A 23,963-nucleotide genomic window follows, 5' to 3' on the forward strand; every position below is an offset into this window, starting at 1 on the left:
GTCGAACCAAGTTTTTTTTCAGCTTTGGACAGAAGTTGCTGGATTGCCAGTCAAAAGAATTTCAGGGAGAATGTAGTATCTCTGAGGAGCCATCGCTCTGAGGCAAAACCTACCAAAACCATGACATAATTTCTCACGCATGAAGTGTTAGGCAGTAATTCAGTGAAATTTGTGAAGTGAAAAGCAAGGAAAGAGCCGTAACTGTGACTTAGGGATGGAGTGTGTTCAAGGAAGAGAGATGGACGGGTGAAAAAAAGGACGCTGTTAAATTTGCAATCACGTCTGTTGCTGCTGGTTACTGTTGGTTTGTTGTAAATTGTCGCCAATGGAGTAATAGAGGCAGATTCTGTCTCACAAATGACATCTTGCTTTGATTCTGTCCTCCTTTGGAGATTTTTAAGGATGGCCAGGCCATTGGGACGAACATGTCAACTGCGCGAGGCTATCTTCTTGGCATCGGGTGCCGCGCAAATGGAGCTGCATGAAGCAAAACTGCTCCTGTTTTCACTGTTGTGTTATACCGCATTTTTCAATCAGGATGGAGAAAAGTGTAATAGATCCTGTATTGGCAGGGTGAAAGCTATACTGTAAAGTCAAAGAAACCCTGTTAGATGCTATATTTTTACTGGAAATGGTAGAAAACGGATACTGACTGCTGGGTGAATAAAATGTATAATATAATACATTATATAATCAGAAATTCTACCGTATTATATCTACTCCTTTCCTCTCTTTCTGTCTCTTCACACACATCAAACATACACTGTCTCTCTCTCACACATGTTTCTGTTACTATTTTTACACTTTCTATTGCTTATTAAATGTATATCACTGCTGTGGCTTTAATTAAAAATGTAGCTATAGTATTGCTTCCTGTGAAGCATATAAATCAAGCATCAACCTTTGCAAAGAAGAAAAAAAAAACTACATGAGCACTAATAATACAATATATATTTCTCAATGGAGTTTAAGCTGCAGTGAAATCCACCCTCTACTGTCAACTCAGTGTATTCTGACAGTGAAGTAGTGTGGCTACAGGCTTCCTGTGTGTGACCCTTTTTTTTAAAAACTGTAGGTAAGTGTTTGGCTGTAGAAGGGGGTTCAAAAAGGCACTGTACTATCAATGTATTTTTTAAAGTACACTGCCATTAAGTGAGTACACACCCACACTCACTGAAGGACAAATAAAATTTGGAAACCTGCTCTAATTGTACAACTCATAGAGTTGGGGCTCCCTCTAGGGGTGAGAGCAGACACGTGTGCTGTACAGGACTCCATCCCAGTGAGTTCAGGGCCTGTCAGCTCTTCTGAGAATTCAATCCTGACAAAAGCAGCTTTCTTTTTACAGCCACTTAGGTACGAACTTTGAAATGTTTAATTGATGTTCCTAGGATAGGTTACAAATCAACAAGCAGTTAGACAAACTAGAAGCTGAATATAAATCAATATCAGGAACTGATGTAACTTTTTCTTTTTTACCCCAATTAGCATTTCTAGCAATGAAAAACTCAATTAATACTCCCTGTCATATCAACAGTAAGCATGGGAATTACTTTTCAAGGCAAATGCATTTAAATCCAAAAAGGTGCAATCATATGTAACTGTCACCAAAGATCAAGTATGACACTTTTGTTTGGAACATAATAAGGTTTAATAGCGATAACCGCGGCCATACTTTGCTTCTACAACAACATAAACAGTATAAAAATGCCGGATTATAATTAATTGAATGCAGTCGTCAGTAATGTGACATAGCTTGTTAGAATATTCTGTAGCTGTGCTTATGTATGGATCTGTGTGGGTGGAGGGATAACAAATTTCCAGGCTTTGTGAGAGCACAGGAGGGGAGCTTACTGGTAATTTTGAGTGGGTAGGAGGAAGGTTTATAGGTGGGCGAGAAAGTAACCAGGTTTTATGTTACAGAAGTGGGAGGGCAGACAATGTAGAATCTTTTATGGTTTGGTAGGATGGGTGTAATGCTCATTTGTAATCCTCAAAAATGTATTTACTCGTGTGAATGTATGTACAATATGTGTGCGCACATAACCCATTTGCAGGTCTTCATGTGCTTCTAGGAAGTGTGTGGGGTTGTTTTGCCTATTCACAGTCCTCTCGTGGTGAATGAGGAGTTCTGTTGGTGGCTCCAAGTTGCTTCAGCCTGGTCATCACTCTCTTTCCCATCTGGTTGAACTCAGACCTCTGGGCTGCTTCCATCTGAATCTCCCTCTGGTGCCTGTGAAGAAGAAATTTAACATTACAAATGGAAGAACTGGACAGATTCAGCAGTGAATAGAGTGACTGGTAAATGAGACACATGATATAACAATTTGTCAAAATATGATAGTATAACTCTACAAAAGGGTTGGCAACACTTTGAAAACCCTGAAAATGTAAAAAATTCCCACATAAATATGATTTAAAGAACACATTTAAATGTAGCATTAAAATGTTTCTCTAAAAGGCTGAAAACACAAAAAACTTGAAAATGTTATATATTCTCACAAAATTATTATAAAACACATTCAAACACAGTATTAAAATTAAAAAAAAAAAATCATCATTTAAAATAATCTCCGACACATTGTGCAAAAATTTGTCAAGATATGAAAAAATGCATTTCTAAAAGGGTTTTAAAACTTTTTAAAAAATATGAAAAAGTAACAACAGTATTCAGTACACTATGAATTTATATAAGAATGTGTTTGGGTCTTTTCTGAACTATGCAAGGCTGAAACTTCAACCATCATCAAAACATAATCTTCATTAATGTTCAAAGATAATGAAAAGTTATAAATAGTCATAATCATAGTTATAAATCTTTATCTATTATATCTAATATCTGCCAATTAAAAGGTAGCATCATGCAGTGTGTTCCAGCTCCTAGGAAGCTTGTGTTAGAAGGAAGTCCAGGTACACATTCATGAATTTCATATTTGGTTTATCCTGAGGACTTCCCCTCTTAAATCTAAAAGTACCACAATCTTCATAGCCCACTCCAGCTACCAATATCTACAATGTGTGTGTGTGTGTGTGTGTGTGTGTGTGTGTGTGTGTGTGTGTATACTTGAACATTCATCCTATTTATTGCATGGGAAGTACTTCCATCAGGTGAGTAACCATTCATTATACCTAAAAACCTAACCTAGATTTATACCTAAATCTATTTATCTCTCAAATCTCTTCTTCATTGTCAATGCATGAAAAATCTTTGTCTTGGTAACGTAAACATCATACCAGTAGACCTACCTGGCTGCCGTTCCTGTGGTGAGGTTGCCAATGGAGACCAGAGCTTCTCCAGACAAGAACTCTGCTCTGATCATTTCTGGAGTCAGTTTGACTTCTGAGCCTTCATACCTGCACACATATAAAACATACTGTACATAATCTGAGTATCAGAGCAGTGATCTTACTTGAAACCCGACAGAAGAAGCTTCCAACATGAAGATCAATAGTGTCATTAGTGCTGTATGTGCTTACGGATTGTCCATTAGTGATGTCAAATCATCAGGAAGGGCGGTGAGAGGAGGTGGTGCTGTGAGTGGAAGTATATCTGTGCTGTAGTCGATGGACCTATAGGAGACACACACACTGCTTTTTCCCCTTAAGAGTCAGACCACACATTACCAAATCGAGATAATGGTCAGATATCTACTCGATCTTACTTAAACAAAAGGACTGCTTATGATTGTATGAAATCTTAGTTTGAACAGGAATGATAAATATATTCTTGAGTAAAAGCTGGTATCACTTACAGGCAAAATAGATTTTAAACACTGACAAGCTTTGGGAAGCAACCGTGTTCTACGCTGTGATATCGCTCTGAACAGCAACTTATAAGGGCAGGGCCATGGGGACACATGGTCACATAGACGTACAGTCACAATTTGCAAATTAAGGTGTCATGACATGGACTGGATTGCACCACTTATTTGTAAATTCATCAATAACTTTGTCTGCAAAGTCCTTCCTAAGTTCTTGGTAACTACTAACTAGTTTCAAACTAGTGATTTACTACTACAATGACAATTTGCAGGCTAAATAATATATTAAACATAACAGCCCTTCCTTTGTAAATGTACATATGAGCTTGTTATATACAGTATATAAGCATCCATTGAGAAATATGTCTGTTTCACAGTTGATAGTATTCATGCAGTTTTGTAAAGTGGGAAATATGCCATTATGATAATGTGACCAATAGTATTTAGCTAGTCATTTAGTGTAATGTTAATAGCATAGCGTTTTGAAACCTTTAGGTATACTGTTTAATTTTTGTGAAATGTAATTTAAAATATACCCATTTTAAACTGTTTAAACAGCAGTTTGATGTTTCAAGGTAGATATTTCATATAAGCTTTTAGTCCTCAGTCTAGACAGGTCATATATTAGCATGCTAACATTAGTTTTGTCAGTTAGCTAGCTCAGTTATCTACACGTTACACTTGGCAACTAAGCCAGTAATAAATGATTTTTTGGCCACTTTCGGGCAGCAGAAATAGGTTGTTAACACAACTTTCACATATGATCACCTTTTACATTCAAAAAGTTGCTTATTTACACATCCAGGAGTTATGGAGCAAAATTCACATTCTTCTGAAGTTTTGTTTCCGACCACTTGATGAATGTAAGGCCAAGATTCACTCTCTTTTAGTGCAGTTTTTGGTCTTTACCAAACTGGGTCTGTCTGTAGTGTAGGTTTTAAAGCTTTTTCTATGAAATCAGCTGCCTAAGGTAAATGATGCTGTGAGAGCTGTAAGAGTGAGCAAAAAAAGTAAAATTGCAGCCCGAAGCGGCTAAACAATGATCTAAAAAACCCTACAAAGCTCTGTAAAGCCGAGGGGAAGCCACAGATTCAAGTGATAATACCCAGTGAGTTAATCACTATGAGCGAACCCCTTTCACAATGTAACATTGTTTTCACATACATAGTCATCTGATACATTGTTATTCTAAAAACAAAGGTTATAGCCACTTTAAGTAAAGACTAATGTAGAACTAGCCTGTTTGGTTCAACCTGTTTTAACTTATTGGAGCATGAATCTCTATTTAGTAAACACTTAAGTTACAGCCACTATGGGCTTAGTTTGACCCTACCAAGACCAGCGCCTGGGGAATACAAATATTCTATGCTATAAAACAGTACAGTGTGCTGTAAAAAATTAATCATTTTAATAAAACTCTAATCTATAACAGGCTTCCGTTGCAGTTTATGTGGTTCACAATAATTACGGCTGCAAACTAAGTAAACTCTCTACCTCTGAGTAACTCTCTGAGTTGCTGTTTTAAAGTTTGTTTGTAGTCGAGATACAACAGAGTCATTTCAATCCTTCACACATACTGTATAAGGAAAACACATCTCTCTTTCTACCAACGTCAAATTGCTGTCAAGTTCGTTTGTCATTTGCTATAATGGTCAGCTGACATAAATCACATTGTTTGTGTTTGTAAGATAAGTAGAGACACTGAATGTAACCAGTGAGGCAGTGATAGAAAACTAATGAGCCTGAGCAGGGAGGCTGGGGAAAGGCATCTCTGGCATAAAAAACAAGAATATATCTTTACTTATCCTGCAGAGCAGTGCTGACAGGCATAAAGAGAATATTTTGTCTTGCCAGGCATCTTATTATGTAAGACAAGGAAGGTGAAGACAGATGGGAAGTAGACAGAAAAGAGAGGAGAGAGAGATGTAGCTAAATACTAGTCAAACCAACACATTCACCATTACATCATGTGAAAAGTGGATGCCCAAATTACTTGGGCATCTTGTCAAATAAAGTCTTAAAATGGTTTCAGATCTCTCCGGGTACATTGCTTAATTACCTCTGCAACTTTCACTTTGTTACTTATATGATCTTTAGACAAGAATTTCCATCACGCAAGATAAATTACAATATACATGAGGTTATTTTATAGAAAGGGTCAGAAACAGAAAGTGTTTTGCAGTCCTGAGTTGTATTCATTGTGACAGGATGCGTAGAGAAGCGTACAGTGTACCACCAGTGGAACAGGATGGCCCCATGTGGTATACACTAATACATCAGCTACATCAAAATATCATAATTTATTCACTGCCCATTTAGGCTAAAGACTGAATAAATCATTATTTCACAGTGTAAGTGGAGACAGTGTGCAGGGATCTTGGCCTCCATATAACCTAGACTCTCCAAACAGAGAAGTTTACAATAGTACTACAGAAAAGAATGATCTTATAAAAAGAGGTTTCTACCTTTCCAAATGATATACTGTTTTTAGCAACTAGGTCTTAAAATCAAGTAAAACAAACTGGAACTAAAAGTGGTCATCTGCACTACAATCAAGTGAAAATTTGTGTTTTTGTCAGGTTGATGAAATCCAAGGTTCTAAAACCCGAGGAACAAAACTAATCACAATCAACACTCAAGATTGATTTTAGGAATGTAAAACTTTACAGGCTACTTTGCAAGAGCAGAACTGATGAATACAAGAAGCACACTCTCTACAAAGCATTCTTATATCTTTATAAAACCCAATGGGATTTAAAATAAAAGCATCTTATTTTGTAATGAATCAGAAACACCAATACTTGAAATCCAAAGTAACTGCTCTGAGTGGAAAATAATGTACTCCAACTCTATGAATGTCAAATTATTTCTTCCAGATATGTTACAAGTAGACACTTTTGACATCCTGCAACCTGGCAGGTGCTGGAGGTTGTGTGGACGGGGCTCTTACACATTTATTTGGAGGAGTGCGAGAAGTCATGTTTCCGTAAAACCGTATGTGAGATGATGAGTGGAATCCTACGCTATTAAATACTCACGCTGTGTCCTGGGGTCATAGAGAGGATAAATATCTACTCCTGGTATTACTCGAAGGGAGGAAAGAGAAAGAGGTAGACAGAAACAAGTTGTCTGTTTGGACATAGGTCTGTGTCTTGCAAACCTTTCAAATGTAACTAGGGATGAAATACACGATAATTTAATCAATTAGTCTGCCAACTATTTTGTCAATTACTGGATTAATTTTTTCGTTTATAAAATGTTCCAAAATGGTGAATATGCACATAACGGTTTCCATTGTTAAGGTTCCCATTCACATCTTGTTTTTCTTTTTAGATTTATATATTTTATAAAAATTCTGCTTGTGACAGAAGTCAAATCTGCATCAGCAGTTTTGAAACCAGGGGGTCATAAATTCAAATTCCTCCCTGGGCTAGAAAGATATGGACAGCAGAGGTGAACAAATGCCACTTTCTACTTTGTAAACAGGTAGTGTTAACATGTACTAGTACTTTTTGATCCTACAATGCTCCAGTTGGAGCTTCTCAGCAACTAATTGCACATGTGGGTGGTTTAACATGGGAACCTCTGTGTGAATATACCTTCTCTTTTAACTTCTGGGTGGCTGCCGTCAGTATTAAGTCGTTCTTTTTGCCTTGTTTAGCAAAAACGAGGCACAACTTGATACTGTACATAGTGATGTAGTGTTAATAAAAGGTAGCAAACTCCTGCAGTTAACATCAAACGTGGGACTAAAATCTATTCTACAAAATACAAGGCAGGTAGGTAAAGGGCAATTACCACACAGCTCACATTATAATGTAGCTCTGTTAGATTCCAGCTATCACTTTAATGGTCCAAGCAAAGCACAAAACCCATTTCACATACCTGGGCAGGGCACAGCCACTGGTGAGAGCAGGTTGTTTGGACAGACAGTTCAAGGTGATCGAATCAAAATTCTTCCATGTCATTACCCCTTTTATCACTTCCTGTTGTTGATCAAGAAAAAAAAAAAACAGTCATCTGTATCGGAGCCTTTCAGAACTAAAACAGGAGCTAGATTAACTTTTACTGAGAGGGATTACTCATCTTTCAAAAATGCCTGCTTCAATTATCAATCATTTCAGTCCAGCATTAACGTGTTTTTTGTGTGTAAAAGTATTCCAAAGAAATTCACAAACTACAAAGTCTGTACAATTACCTTGCGGTCCAGAAATTTCTTCTGAGTGTGCAGAGTTTTTGTCCTTATGCTGCTCTCAGGGACTGTGTACCTGCATATGAAAAGCACTCTTGCACAACTGTTTTTGATGCTCAATAGGAATAAATGGATAATGTAACTGAAGATGACTCTTCTTACCTGGGTAGAGGGCAGAGGTGGAACTCCAGATCACTCTCCAGGTATTTAGGGGTTGGTTTGTAAGTCTGTAGGCCCGGAGCTGGATTCTGAACAACAATATCATGAGAAAAACATAGAAACAATAGTAGTTTAAATATACTGTCACTGTGAAAAACATCAAGAAAAACACACACGTTTGTCTGGATTAATGAGAACGAATGAGGAGTCTCACAAAGATTCTGAGTGGGTTTGCAGGAAAAGGTCTGAGCAGAGCTTCAGGGGCAGTGAAGCTGAGACTAACAGCCTCCTTTGCTTCCACAGCTGCTTCTTCATGTTCATGCTGCTGCTGTTTTTCTGCTTTGGGCTCCATTGTTGGGGGAGGTTGGGTTCCAATCTCGTCCTGAAAGTGACAAAAACAGAATGAGAGAAATTTTAAAAGGCAATCAAAGACCTAATTAGTAGAAAGATTAGAATAAATGATGTACAGATGATATATAACGAATGAATAAATATCTTGCCGTAATACTGGCTAAATCTCTATGTATGAATCCAGGTACTTACCAGAGCTCCAGTGCGCAGAGGTCTGGCCAAAGTAGTGGGGATATAAGAGTTGAATGCCTCCCAGGTTGACACAGGCTGGTAGCCCATAAGCTTATAGTGCTGAGGAACCTAGAGTGCCACAACAATATCAACAAATAACATGGTTAGAATAGCAAGGGGTCAGACCCCTCTAAAGGGTCACAAAATAAATCTGGGGGAACATAAAATGATTAAGAAGAAGCGACACAAATTTGTATTCTTTTTTATCTAATCTTTACTGGATCTGACATCTTTAGGAACAGTTATTTGAAAGCAACTATGTGAGAAGTTTAGACAGGAAACGTCTCTTTGCTGCACCTGCTAACAACTCATAGACATCTGAAATGTGACAAGGAGCCCCAACCAGAAACAGATTTTTGTCAGGGTTCACAAGCCAAAAGGGTTGGGCAACCACTGGTTTAAACTTTTACTAGCATTGCATTTTATAAGCCTATCATATGCAGGTACAATGTTTCCCTCTGAAATGTAGTTGAGTAGAAATATAAAGTGGCATAAAGTGGATATAATCAGATGAAATACACGCACATCAATATTTTTCTTTACTTTCCACCACTGCTGCTGGGTAAATATCTGCTGCTTTATCAGTGTGATGTTCAGATAAGCAGGTGCTGCAGTAAATACCTACTTGAAGCCTGAAGAAAGGAATATGTGCCGTCACAGTCACATCAATAGGATCCACAGGCACTGTGACCAAATTACTGTGAGCCTAGATATATCAAGGAGACAAATGGCATTATTTGTTCAGTTGAAAACTGAGACCTTCCCCATCAGGGAAATGAAAGATTTAAGTGTGGGAAACTGAGTCCTATTTGATTCCAGTTAGATCAAAGACGTGTTTCAAGGGAAATAATGAATGAAAATTGTTTCATGTGCAGGACAATAGCCAGCACTCACTTTTCATTGGTTTTTTGTCTTCTATACATCAGAATCCGAAAAGCTGTATTCATTCTGCTGAGCTCCCATTTAGTTAATTTGGGATTTAAAAAGACAAACTGATTTCAAACAAGTGACAAACTTTTTTGCTGACAATCATCTCACATAAATGGGCAGGTATACTTCAAACATTACTATCAACTTGTAATCTGCATTAGGACCGTACTTTTTATAGTTTGCTGTTTGGGTACTTTAAATGTGTAACATTACTCACCAGTGGATCATCTTCATCAGAGAAAATGGGGAAAGAAAATGGAAAGACTTTGTCCGGTGAGATCTTCAGATCACACGTGTTCTTCTCTTCAACTGCAGTGATGAGATGATGATACATTTTTTTAAAGAGTTACATTTGTACATCATTAGTTGTTATGGTCAGTAAGAAATGTTAAATATTTAAAGTATAACTAAATGCACAGAGTACGATAATTAGCCCTGTTCCTGAGGCATGCATATATATTCCAAGAACCTCATAATAACCTGAGGGATTTCATTTCAATTTTCACTCTAGAAATAAAATCAATAAAGCATGCTTTGCTGCCACGGCATAATGAGATTATTTCTGAATGAGGAGATCATAGGATAATCAAAACCTTTCTGTGCCGAGGGCAGGTTCCTCATGCTCACTGCCAGCTTCTTCAAACATGCCAGTCTCCGGTTCATGCGACATCGGATCACAACCTGTGAGAGAGCAGAACAGCATGGTACCGCTTTACATTAGTCACTGGTCATTCACATACGCCTCTTCTACTCTCAGAAGATGTGCCAGAGAAAGATTTCACATGAATACCAATTCCAAAACTGTAGACATTTTAGACTTCTTTATTACATGATGATCCCACAAGAAGATACTATATAGACACAGTGACACATGAAGAACAAAAGAAACATAATGTAATGTCAGTTTTCAGAACAAAAAAGTAAAAAATGTATTAAATATTTGTTTCAGTTTTACCAGTGCTATAATTAATCCTGTGACGGGGTAACTGCAGGGCTTTAAAATTGTTTAAAAGGCCTTGGAAGAAATTAAAAAGTTTTAAATTTCATTTACAAAACTCCTGAATATTTTTTCTTGCCTAGTGTAGAAAGTACCACTACTTATGACTTGTTTTTGCGTGTAGTTGTGGCTGTCCGGAGATATTATACAGCTATAAACTAAAAGTGGGATTGTTGTGACAGTTGATTGTGCTGTCTGGAGTCTGTTCAGCCCTTTTTGTCGAGTTATCAGTCATCACCATCAGACCTGTGGCAAACACTGTCGTTACTGCTAGCTACAGTGGCTACGAAGTTTACTGACTCAAAAGTAATTCAAACAAAGATGAAGATGAAGGGTTACCCGCTAAAAAAATCAATCAAGCAAATTAAGATTTTGTACAGATCAATAACTCAAATAACCATGAGGAGATACATACTTATTTTTTACTAGTACTTTATATTTATAAAAAGAGTGTCAGCTTGAGTCAGCTAACTTGACTGCACCCCCACATGAATAGCAACCTATTAGGTCAACTCAGTGTTCAGCAATAGCACTAACACTTACTGCTTCCACTAGGAAAAGAGAGGCATGCTCTTCTTGTGGCTTTAAGAGGCCATGTGAGATTACGCTGCTTTTACTGGAATGCACTACATCCAAAAAAAATGACTGTACTGAACAGAATATTATACATTTAGTGTGAGGAATTTACACATGGCTGAACTAAAGGGACAGGGCCGCAGGGATACTAGCCGCCTCCTGAGGGAAGAGGGAAGTGTGTGTATGTGTTGTGCATCTCGGTAAATGATCATGCATGTGTGCAGTGGCACATGTAACTCGGTGACTTTATGGTACTTGGATCTGTGTACCTTGCGTGAAGCCTGCTGGAACAGTCTGAGGGCTCTTTGTCTCACCTCCCACTGAAAACTGGAGTAAAACTGGAAGGATGGGGCTCCCTCTGGGGCCTGGAAGGGGTTAGAAAGACATTTATTGCTGACTTTCATTTGCTTATTTGAGTGCATACGAAAAGAACCATACAGTGAAATTTCATGAGGTCTCAGCTTGTAGTAGTGCAGTATTTAAATGAGAAAAGGAAAGTAGGAGTGTAAAATGTGAATGTTAGATTGAATTCAATTGCAGAAAAGGGTTGGAAGCAACAGATTCATTTAATCTTAGACCATTGAGTGACAGGATTTTTAGTGAAAGTCCTCATCTACAAAGAAGAATAAAAGAAAATATATCATCCTGATTTGCTAGGACCTAGTGGAGGCTTATCCATACATTTACCATGACAAAATATTGAACATTGTGAATACTGTCTTTGCAACCAAGATGTTTCAGCTCCAGATTTTGGTGTGGAGAGATATTGTACTTTCAGATACTTTACTTAGGGCTGAAGAAACACTTCACTACACTATCGGTAAGTCAACCTGTCAGGCGTGATGCTCAAGTTAATCTAGCGATGATGGGAACCTCAGTCTAATGCAGCAGCAGTTTGAAAACAACAACTTACACAACCAGTGATGTATTCATGTGGGGAGTAATTAATTTTCATGTTACCAGCAAAGCAAACTGAGTGAAAAGTGAAAGTTCTGTGTCAAAGTAAACATACAAGAGTAGACATTTACCTGTCCAGCTTCACAAAGCACTCGTCTGGAGGAAAGTTTAGGTTGTCCAGAAACAAAGTCTTCCTCTTGCCTCACATCTCCCCTTTTTACCTACAACACAATTAGGTAGTAGTACATATACATTATATACTTATATACTATACTACACAGTATTTGCAGAAGAGACAAACCTTGTGCCAGGATTAAAACAAGAGTCTGCAGCCATGCTAGCAGCTCTGCAAGGCTGTACTTTTAGGCACAGAGCTGTGCTTTAAGCTAAATGCTAAAGTCAGCATGCTAACATGCTCACAGTAACAAATCTAACATGCTGATGTTTAACAGGTTTAAAGTTTACCATGTTTACCAACTTAGTTTAGCGTGTTAGCATGATAAGATTTTCTAGTTAACACTATACACAAAGAACAGCTGAATCTGATATGGAATGTCATAGTTTTGCAGGTATTTCTTAATAAACCAACATTCTGGTCAAACTGAAAATCTGCATATTGATCCATTCAGTACTCCGCAACAAAGTGGTGGACCAACTGAACGACACTGCCATCCCCTCAGCCATGCTGCTAGTATTGCTAAAAACATCAATTCCTAAAGCAACAGTCACAAATGACTATTTTTAGTTTGACAAGAAGTAGATGACTATCAAACAATGGGTAGCTTCTCTTTTATCATATAGAGTGTTATGAATTTACATGCATTTCATAGGGTGTCATGCTGTCAGAATTGGTAAGAAACTGTAAGAAACCTGCTATAAATGTTACAGTACAAAGGGAGAACGGTATTTGGCATATAAGCAAACGTAGATGTTGTTCTTTCTATTTTTGCCAAATCCTTAATAGTTCTGGCAGTGATAGATGGTGCAAGGCCAACGTAAAAAATATCTCAACAAGTTTATCTTCTATAGTGGAGGACAACTTGAAATTCCTTGGCTGATGAGGATACCTTCTCTTTGTCTCAGGAAGAAATTATATTGATGGGGTATGTCTTAATTCTGTGAATCAAGCAACCTCTACCAATCATTTGGAGCACGGCCTCATTTGCCAAAATGGTCTGGGTAATAAAACGATTGTGTCGCAGAACTGTAAACACTTTCACTCGATGCAAGAAGGAAGAAGGTTTATCAGTTGGCTCATTTTGGCCTGCAGTCAAGATTTCAAAGATGACCTATAGAAGAACATATTCGCTCTTCCTATCATAAAAACATAAAATACTGAAATGTAGTGACATGACGGCTGTAAACGGGGAACACATCTGTGTGCGTGTGTGTATGTGTGTGTGCATTATAAACAGTCTAGGTTGAAAGGAGATGGGGGAGGAAGTGCTGTTAAGTGTCTGTGAGAGCTGTGTGAACTATTCAAATAACTTTTCCGGGGAAAATCACACAGACTCATATTTCAAAACTGAGGTGACTTTGGCTGAGTCTGAACATACCCTCGGTGACTCTCAATATAATCACAGACGTAGAGGGATTTATTTTAAATGGCTAAAATCTAAATGTATATCCAACAAAACATCAGCTGCATCAGGTTATGACATTGGTATGCATATGGACTCTAGCATAAGTGATTAGATATCAACAGTGGTGCCAATAGGTCAAAATGTAAACAAATAAAAGCTTAAAAAAAACATAGGGGAGTTTAGGGGGGCGCAGTTGTCTCGGCTTTGTCTGATGGGGGACCCACAGTATCAGACTATGTAAACCCCTGCTCCACATAAAACAGTTCTGTAAAAGAACTTGCTGTAAAAATATCACTGGACAGTCTATTTCTCTATGTCCAAAATAACTTAAAAATCTTACCATGTATTCATGTAGCGCAATCTCTCGCTCCTCCAGTATCTGCCTCCTGGTTTGCTCCGACACAGGGTCCTTACCCAGATGAACTTGCCTGAATATAAGGCAAAATATACATAATTATTAATTACTCGTGAAAAACAAAAAATGTACTGAAAACAGCAATATTTGTAACAGAATAAGAGAGTTCAAAGACGATCTTTCATGAAAAAACAAATATTAAAATAAAGAAAGATTCTACTTTCATGCAAGTGTCCTTCTAACTTAAATTTGATTGGTAATTGGTGTAAATGGTTTGCTTTTCTATTATTTCTTTCCTGCAGTGAGTGCATGGACATGATTTCTGTCCCCTACAGACATATTTTAACAGGTATTTAAATTACACTACTTTGAATAATAATTTGTAACTCACATGTTCTTTTCACCAAAAAAAAAATTCAATTATCTTGTTAAAATCTTCTAAATTAAATCTACTCCTTCTCCCTCATTAAAAATCCAGAATCTATAAATTTAGGTTGAACTGCTGGACAACAAGTGTTTCCTACTTCACTGTTGGGCTTCAAGTTTCCACATCACACTATTGCAAGTTGAATATTGGACCCAAATTGGCTTCCAAAGTATTTGTGATGTTACAAATCATGTTTGTAGGTCCAGCGCTTAAAATGGGATTTTCAGTGAGTACATAGAAACTTTCCACTTTCAGCAGATGAATGTGAAAACACTCACATACATACACTCCCCATACATACACATGTTCAGTGAAGCTCCAACATTCAACCGTGGCAAAAAGAAGAAAATCATATTTTTGAGTGGAGAGGAACTTTAAAAGAAAAAGTAAATATACAGTCTATCATTCTTAAAAGGAATTTCTGTTGGCATTCTACAGAGTAATACAAATTTGACACCTAAAATAAGAATATTTCTAATAAGTTTTTCCATTTCTGTAATTATTTTTATTTCCAGAATGTCTTCAACAATGGACAAGAACAAAAAATAAGACTAAATAAAACGTGGTTTTCACTGCATCCTCTCCAAAAATTATATTCAGTTTGTTTACTTGGTGTTATAAAAAAGCATATGTATCCCTTTAATGCTGATTAGTAAAGCCTATTCCTAGATCTTCTTCCTATTTTGTCTTAGCTGATACATCTTCATCTTGTCCCTGTTCTACTATTGTACATATGCTTTTAATTTGACTCTTAACATTAGTTTGTGTATAAGGAAATACAAATGCAACTATCAAAACATTCACAAGGATTAAAATTGAAATTTTATATTTTTGAGTAACCTACCAACCTACCTGCCGACGTGGTTGGCTTGCTCCCCCTTCACGTTTTGTTGAACCTTTTTTATGAAGAGGGCCTCCTTCATCTGCCTGTTTTGCAGACCAACCATACTGCCACGGGACATGGCTGAAGTGAAGGGGATACCAGGAGAAAAAGAGACATGAGGCGTACTTTGCCATATGCACAACCTGAAATGCAGTTAACGTCATGGCAGGAACTTGTGCAAAGGGAGAGTGTAGCAGGACCCTTATGCAATGTAGTTCATTTATAACATATAGAAACAAGTTTGATGAGGTGACAGGTATGTCACACAAACTCCATAACAAATGAAAGAGTAGATCAGTGGGTTGCATCTACCTTCCCTCAGGGCTTTAGAGCTGAGTTTATTGGTGTCTTTGATCAGCATCTTTGCAACCCCTGCAGGGGTAGAGACATCCACCGCTGGCTTCAGCCCAGGCTGATCTCTCAATGTCTAGAGGACAGGTAAAGAAATAACAGCGAGACATGAAGGATGAATCAACATCACTGCAAGAAATGACCAGTATAGTGAAAGTATAGTTGTGATGTCTAGAATAAACATTTTTACTCTTCGATTTACAAAGTATCACTAGGTTTCTAACTGGGGAAAAAAGGCCGTTTAAAATTAAGAAAAATGTTTTGTTTCCCTTAATTAACTACAATACCTTTGCTTTGTCAGGCTCCTTGGTTGATCTGTATTTGGTTTTACTTTGAGGAGGCACCTGGGTGGTAGGTGAAGGTCCTTTGTATTCTGCAGGCACTGCAACTCCATGACCCAACTTTCTTTCCAGCTGACTATCATGCAGAGAAATAAATAAAAGTAGACATGATGGGGTAAAACTTGCTTTGATTATAAGATAACTGTGCACATCAGTAAGGGCCAAAATAGATTCAACACTATATAATCCTAATTTGAAAGCAAGTGACATTTTTTTCAATTAACTCAGGTTGCAAAGTCATTAGTAGTAGAAAGATCTGAATGGAATCATTTCAGGATTGGTTCTAATCAGTGTAAGAATGGCTCTAAATTGGGGGTGTTTATATAAGGATATATGGACAGTTAGAGACTTGAGGGTTGTGGGGGTGACAGGGAGACTGAGTCATGAGGTCAGGAGCCAGATAAAAAAATGTCATTATATTTAAATTTTCCAGCTGTCACATTTTTTCAGTGTCAGTGTTCCGCTCATTTTTATAAATGCGGGTGGACAAAACATTAGAAACACATTTCAATATAGCAATGCAGTCCAATGCAGCAGCATCACTAATCGTGGCCTTAAATGACCACAGAGTTGACACAACACCTCTCTGACACTGTGTCAACAAGAGCTGAACATTGTAAGTGTCACAAAGCTTAACTGGATTTATTTAAGAATTTACTGCAGGACTGTTTTATTAGATTGCATCAGATTGATTAGATTAATGGTAAATGCAAAGCAGAAGCAAAGTCACTCAGATATTAAAATGATCATCATCTGTTTATTTTAAAAATAGCCTCTACCTGCTATACATCAGATTAGTCGGGCAGGGGACACTTAGCAACAAGTGACTGTCGGGAGTTGGTTCAAGCTGGAAGGGCATTGGGTGTAGCATATATTTCTTAATTTTTCCCTTGCACATGTGTAATTTTTTTTTATTTGGTTCCACTGCAGGGAAAGACAAACAGAGGGGGAATGTTTTATATGCTAAACATCCATCGGGTGGCATATCCATCTTGATATCACTGCACCAGCTACCAAGCTATTTTCATGAATTATTAACTTTTGGCCGAGATAACACTGATAGAAGATAGTGCAGTGAATGGAGCTACTGCTGTCTGATGGAAAGCACCCTCTTTCTCATGGGAACAAAATTTAACATAAGTTTTATAATAGCTGAAAAAAGCAAATGGGAACTTCTAACCAGCACACAAGACCATTTTATCTGAATCTAGTTGGGTGCATGTTTTTAGCACAAAGGAGTTTGGTAGTTTGTTTGCTCATGCAACCTGAGAGCTGGAACAACTTAACAGCAGAAGAGAAGGGAAAGGTTTTACTTCAATATTCTACTTTATTATTCAGGGTTTCTCAAGCTCATGAAAACTAAGTAAAGCACAACATGGATGCAAAAAAATTTGTACACGTATACACACACAAACACACACACACACACACACACACACACACACACACACACACACACACACACACACACACACACACACACACACATAAATATATACATATATATACATATATACACACACATATATATATATATATATATACATATACACACACATATATATATATATATACATATACACACACATATATATATATATATACATATACACACACATATATATATATATATACATATACACACATATATATATATATATATATATATATATATATATATATATACACATATATATATAAACACACTATATTATACATAATAGAGTGTCAATAAAACCCACAGAATGAGTATGACCTTGTGAGGTCATGAGGTGAGCAAAATCTATATTTAGAGTATGATATAGCACAGTAAGATAAGATAGCATAATAAGAGTAAGACAGCAAGATGCATTAGAGTGGAAAAAAAACACATCACCACCCCGTAAACAATTAATTTCTGGTGGCTCCTGATCAGCTGACATTACTGTAGGCGAGATAATGGTATGTGTACTATTTGTGCACCTTTAATGCAAAAGAGTGACTCTATAAAGAAGATTCGGTTAGCTGGCGATTTTTCATTCGTTCAAACTATTTTTAAAAGTGTGTTAAAAATCTTTGAACACAATGTTGCATTGCCCTTTTGGCCACTTCTGGATTTTTCAGTTGAACAGTCAACTGCTCTAATTACCTGAGGGCTGTGTGAGGGGCAGAGCTCCCAGTGATGGTACAGAGGTAGGGTTTGGTGTTGAATTGTGAGATGACCAGCTGGAGGGTGACCTGAGAAGTCTCGTACTGGGAAGGACTGAAGGTCACCATGAGCTTCACCTCACCATTGGCTGGTATCACACCTGCAATAGCAAAGATAAAACAATATGGATGAATGGGTCTGTGTGTTTGACTTTGCTAAGTCAGTGATTTCCAGCCAGTGGTACATGCACACCAGGGGGCAAGTCTGCAGTAACCTACCAGCTACGATTGGCTGAATGCACAGTACACACCTCAGCCCAACCTAAGTGAGTTGTTACACCTGAACACCACGTGTTGCCATTAAGAGTGCATAGAAACTAGTTATCACGCGAGCAGAACTTAAAATAGTTAGGTAAAAGTAATGGATATACGGTGGAAAGAGTTAGCTTAAAGTTGTGAATAAAACAGTTAGCTAAAAAATAAAATGTATAAACAGCTGAAATTGTAAGATAAAAGTACTGGATAAACAGTTGAATCTGGTAGCTAAGACTAATGGATACATGGTTGAAATAGATATATAAAAGTAGAATGGTTAAAACATCCAGTTTCTGCCACTCCCAGTGGTAGTAGTAGAAGGGCAAACTTGACTAAACCAACCCAAACATGGACAATTGAAATGTATAAATATAGTACACGTATACAATATATAAGTATATTGTAACAATACCCACTACTATATGAGAAAAAGTGAGATCCACTTTAAAATCAACTGGAATGAACACATTTGAAACATTACGTCTCTGCAGGGTTACTTGAGCTCATCTGATAGGGCTGACAGGAGTATGGAGTAATGACCTTGGTTACAAATAAGAGACAAATGACTTAAAAAAAATAAAAAAAAATAACATGTTGAATTACAACTGTGTCACTGAATGCTTTTATATTGTGAGCTGCAGATGCTGTAACATGGCCGTGGTTTTTTGTGTATGTAGAGAGGACAAAGAAAAAAAAAATTTAAAAAATTTCCAAAAGGAGAAACTCATTTGTATCTCTTTTTCTCATTCCAGGTTTATACCGAGTTAAAACTGCAGCTGTAATTCAGATCCCAAGTGCCTTTTTCCGCCATGTGTTATGATGCTTCCCAGACCGTGAATACTGCTTAATGTCAGTGAGTGGAAACTGGAGGCCTCCTTCAAGTTCTGTAGTGACTTATTTAATACACAACACATAGCCGTGCAAGGTTTTGAGAAAGCACAGCTCACCTGCTCTCCAAATGGGATGTGCTCTTAATTTCTGTAGCCTAAAATAGTACTATCAGTGGAAAACAACTTTATTTATCCATTTAACCTGAAAGGCAAATTCTGAAATTTGGAATTAAAGTTGTGTTTCACAGTTAGATAAAGGGTAAAAATGCAGAGTGCTAATGTGTTATCTTTAAAAGGACTACAATTCAGTCACGAAATGTAATGTTGAAATCATATGAAATAAAAAGACGTTTATGATGTTAAAATGAATGGTTTCGCTAGCCCCTACCTGTGAGGGGATGGATGTAGAAAGCCTCATGGGGCTGAATAACGTACACTTGAAACTCAAAGTCAATGGGACAGCTGCATCTCAGAGGAATAGCATGGCTTACACTAGAGACAGGCAGAAAAAAAAAAAGATGAGATTATTTTTTTATGACTTGACACCAATGGCTGAATGGAAGCATGGTTCGTTGTACGGATTAACTACAAAGAGACTGGAAATCCCTCAGGCAGATTGGAGGTCAGCAAACAAAAATCCACTGTGGATCTCAACACACAGTGCACAGTATACATACACACACACCTTTGTCCAAGTGGTACGGGTGATAGGTTGATATGAGGAGGCATGTGCAGGTCATCGATGACAGGGTAAGCATGAACTGGAATTAACAGGTTCTCCTCCCCCTTAGAGTGAGTGTAGGCAAGTGGAATAAACAAGGTAGAGAGAACACATGAGAGAGAGGATATGGAGAGTGAAAGAAACACAGAGATAAGAGAGGTTTCAGGGTAAACATGGGGAAGTATCATAAAAAGAGATAAGTTAAGACAGCAGTGATTGTTTGACTATTTGCTGGACTCTATGAGACTGTATGTTAAATGATCTCGCTTTAGTTGCTAGCGGTGGCTTTCCAGTAACTGATAATGTCAATGGCATGTCCTTTGAGATTAGCATTTGTGATTAGCACAGCGACCACGGTGGCATTGCAACGGTTGGATCCGAACCTTGCAGTGAACCCGAATGCAGTCATAGAAGTAACGCCACTCGTCAGGACAGAATCCAATCTTCAGTGTGTAGGCAAGCCCAGGGATGAGTCGATACTTCGGAGAAAACACATGGAACAAGGCTGAATCGTCACAAACAAATTTGATTGCACGAGTGGACAAGTAGAATCATAATCTTATATACAGGTCAGGAATTTGTAATGAAAAAAATACCTTTTTGGTGTAAGTTGTTTGGAAGTGCTTGGTTTGGGTGGGAATGATATGAATATTCACAACTTCAGATGAGATGTTGACTAGTTTCTGAGGGAGAAGAAGAGAAGAGAGACAAGAATATTTCATTTCCATCCAATCGTGTGCACTTGAGAAAAACTGTTTTCCAAATTCCTCTTGCTTGAATCCAGCCTACAGTGCCCCATCATGCTTAGAGAGGATAAAATCAGTGTGCATTTAATTAAATCAAATTCATCCACGATGGAAACCAAAGGAGAGGAACTTAAGATGGGATAGGATTTTTATAATTATTTTAATACTTTGTTTTTCTAAATACAAACTTCATGTGCTTTTGCTGGAGTCCTAAAGGTTACTGAGATCTGCCTAGCCTTTACCATACAGATAAACTCCGTATCAAAGAAATTAGCAGATTTTGCAACTGTACCTTCTCACCACTTCACCAAACATTGATTGTAAAAGACACAATATTGCTACCAAACAACCCAATCCGAGGTCCTGGTCTAGTACCAAGTTCTACTCCCTGCTTAGAGCCGTGGATGCTATATTCAGATCTGCAAGGATTTTGGGTTTAAAATATTCAAAATGCTGACAGTATAACAAAGACTCTGTATAACTGTGTATTTGTATATTTTTATATACAGTCTTTGCTCTATACTGTGTGGAGCCTTACAGTGTTTGCTCCCATGACGGCAAATCAAGAAGACATTAGCTGGGTACCAGGGTCAGTACAACAAAAACGTTTTTTAATGAGCTTGATGTGCTGTTTATCTACAGGAATAAATTGTTTTGTAATATTAACTTTATTATGTTATATTTCATTTATCTAGAAGCCAAAGATCTTAACTTGGACAGCAGACAACTACTATTCTTCCATTAATTACTACTATTCTGCCATTGAATTTAGCAGATTCAAAATATTCCGAGCTGTGTGATATGGGTGAAGTGGAAAGTGAGCCCCATTTTCTTTTGTACTGTGCAAATTCTGATGATTTGAGAGAGTTAATTTTCCATGAAATTGCTTGACAAAACCCTGAAATATTCTGGTGTTCAGATGATCAAAAACTGGAATGATTGTTTAATTTTAATGTGTTTAAGTTTGCTAACGTTTTCTCAAAAGCCTAGAAAAGAAGGCCAGATGGATTATTTAATGAATATTTAATTTTCTCCAGTACTATATAGTAAATGTTTTTGTCAGTGATTTATACATTTTGTTGAAGACAATGAAGGTCTGAAGACTTTTTTAATGTTTGACAATGTATATGCAGCACTATGGTTCTGGATTTAAATAATTTATGGTGTTTTGTAAGCCCATGTCGCTGGGCATACAGTAGCTTGACACGATAAAAATGTTATTCATTCATTCATATAGTATGTTGCTGCATCACTGTCAGGGCATCAGAGTCTACTAACACTCCATTCTTGGACACCAACCATATGCTGAGGTAATCATCAGGTTTGCTGATGACACTATAGCACCGGGGCTCTTCACTGACTGTGATAAATCAGCCTGGTACATACACAGTTCGCTCTCTCAGCACGTAGTCTGCACATAACTTCTATTTGTCTTGTATTTATTGTGATTACTGTATTATACTGTGTTTTTTTATCCCTATTGTCTGGTCTTCATTGTTTTTGTTTACTTATATTTCACACTGAAAGGGAATTATTATTCGTCCTAATAAAGGAATGACAGGCAAAGCTTTCCGGCACTATAATATTAATTCAAAACAATAACTTACTATCTGTAAATTGGCTGTCTAATGTACCGTGTGAAATCAAAATTAAAATGACTAATTGTAAAAACTCCCAAGGATATCAAAACTTCAGCAGTATTTTCCTCACCAGAATCTTTAAGTACTCCTTCGCAAGCTCAAACCCACTGAAGTGAAGCTCTGGGGGCTCTGCTTGGATCAGGCCGTTGCTTTTCAGTTTGGCATAGATTTCTATGAGGAAAAAATAAACAACTAAAAACGTACTAATTACTGAAATTAAATAAGTTTTTTGCATAATATAAAATTTTTTTGAATGCAGGCTATTCACATCTGCAAAGAGGTGTACCAAGCATGCAAAAAAATTGAAATATGAATGTTGCTATTTTGAGGATTTTTTTTTTGACAAGATAACACAAATGATATAACTGTATGTAAGTTGCTTGTTATCTTAAAGTTTAATACTCATTACTGGCAGTAAACAGTATTAAGGCTCTCTATTAATATGTACTTGATTCCAGTAGATGATTTGGGATGTTGGCTCTGCTCCTGCTCTCCTCCACCAGCTGGCTCAGAGGCAGAGGAGTCCCCTTCCTCAGGGGCTCTGAGAGTATCTGCGGGGCAGAGAGAGCCACCTCCATCCTGGCAAAAGGTCAGCTCTGGCTCCTCATGGGAGAAATGACAGAAGGCTGGAGGACAGTCAAGGAGACACCAGCGGGTTGGGAAATATTCTAAAACGTGGAAGGACAGCAGGTTACTCAGTCAGTTTACTGAATTTGCCTTTTAAATTAATTTTCACACTTTAGAAGATAAAGATGGAGAATATTTGTGCTGCCTGCTTATATTTATTAATAGTACATTAATACCCACTCACACCAAAAGCACAGCAGTTGTTTGCAGACGTGTGAAAACAGTCTGCAGCTTTAGCAAGAAAGCTAATAACTCAGATGTTATGACCTACCTAGTTAGCTTAATTAAACTGGTTTTAATTTAAAGAGGGGCGACATAGCAAAGGTTTCATCGGCTTCTAATGAAAAGCTTTTAAGCAAGGCAACTTCAGGACTTACTTATGTTTTAGAAAAAAGGCCGCTTTTAGTTGTTTAAACTCAACAGCCATATCCCTTTATTTTCGTACCATTAGCATTTCGTTTAGCTACCTTCTCCTACTGTTGATGGAGAAGACAACACTATCAAACACTGTCGTTGCTATAGTGACGCTAGTGTTCTGAGGGGGGGCGGGACAAACAGTCCCGTGGGCGAATACGATTTGTTGGCGGCAAGTTCCATTAAACTGCGTCAAAAAAAACTCCAAATAAAGACCTGAAGGTAGCCGTTTCACCTTCAAAATAAAAGCCTACACCATTGACATACAGTGGTGTGTATTGCATTCTATTTGTTTGGATGTATATGTATTATAAACAGATTAAAAAATTAACATTTGCATTTGCTACAGATCTGCCCCTAGATATACTTGGTGTTTTCACACTGATGCACCACACATACCTGTGCGCGTAAACAATTTACTTTATTTTGAAAGTGTTAACAGGTCGCTCATATTTAAATAATAGCTACCTTTATAAAAGAGCTTATCAGTTTGTCCTGGAGAATACTCA

At 37.5% G+C, this 23,963-nt stretch overlaps 1 protein-coding gene across 1 annotated transcript; it reads right to left on the minus strand.

Annotated features, from left to right (window-relative positions):
- Window positions 1-1,721: 1,721 nt before the first annotated feature.
- On the minus strand, window positions 1,722-23,962 carry cfap221 (cilia and flagella associated protein 221). The gene is made up of 25 exons (XM_040142345.1): window positions 23,923-23,962; window positions 22,862-23,081; window positions 22,484-22,584; window positions 20,624-20,710; window positions 20,411-20,506; window positions 19,992-20,092; window positions 19,695-19,798; window positions 18,163-18,322; window positions 15,981-16,110; window positions 15,655-15,769; window positions 15,312-15,423; window positions 14,018-14,105; window positions 12,226-12,315; window positions 11,467-11,562; window positions 10,218-10,305; window positions 9,842-9,933; window positions 9,320-9,400; window positions 8,656-8,763; window positions 8,327-8,494; window positions 8,116-8,201; window positions 7,960-8,029; window positions 7,647-7,747; window positions 3,478-3,570; window positions 3,247-3,354; window positions 1,722-2,233 (listed from the first exon to the last, which is right to left on the minus strand). The coding sequence occupies exons 2-25, from the start codon at window positions 22,989-22,991 to the stop codon at window positions 2,098-2,100; spliced, it is 2,541 nt and encodes an 846-aa protein (XP_039998279.1). The 5' UTR covers window positions 22,992-23,081; window positions 23,923-23,962; the 3' UTR covers window positions 1,722-2,097.
- Between the last annotated feature and the right edge of the window lies 1 nt (window position 23,963).

Source organism: Xiphias gladius, chromosome 13 (genome assembly GCF_016859285.1).
Source record: "Xiphias gladius isolate SHS-SW01 ecotype Sanya breed wild chromosome 13, ASM1685928v1, whole genome shotgun sequence".
Classification (NCBI taxonomy): domain Eukaryota; kingdom Metazoa; phylum Chordata; class Actinopteri; order Istiophoriformes; family Xiphiidae; genus Xiphias; species Xiphias gladius.

Bases quoted from the DNA above. Each gene is read 5' to 3' on its own strand.
- cfap221 (XM_040142345.1), bottom strand. From the start codon at position 22,991: ATGGAGGTGGCTCTCTCTGCCCCGCAGATACTCTCAGAGCCCCTGAGG. The intron at 16,111-18,162 runs GTAATTAGAGCA...TCTGCATGATAG, and splicing joins GCCCCTCACACAGCCCTCAG to TCAGCTGGAAAGAAAGTTGG. The intron at 12,316-14,017 runs GTAAGATTTTTA...ATTGTGTTGTAG, and splicing joins TTGCGCTACATGAATACATG to GTAAAAAGGGGAGATGTGAG.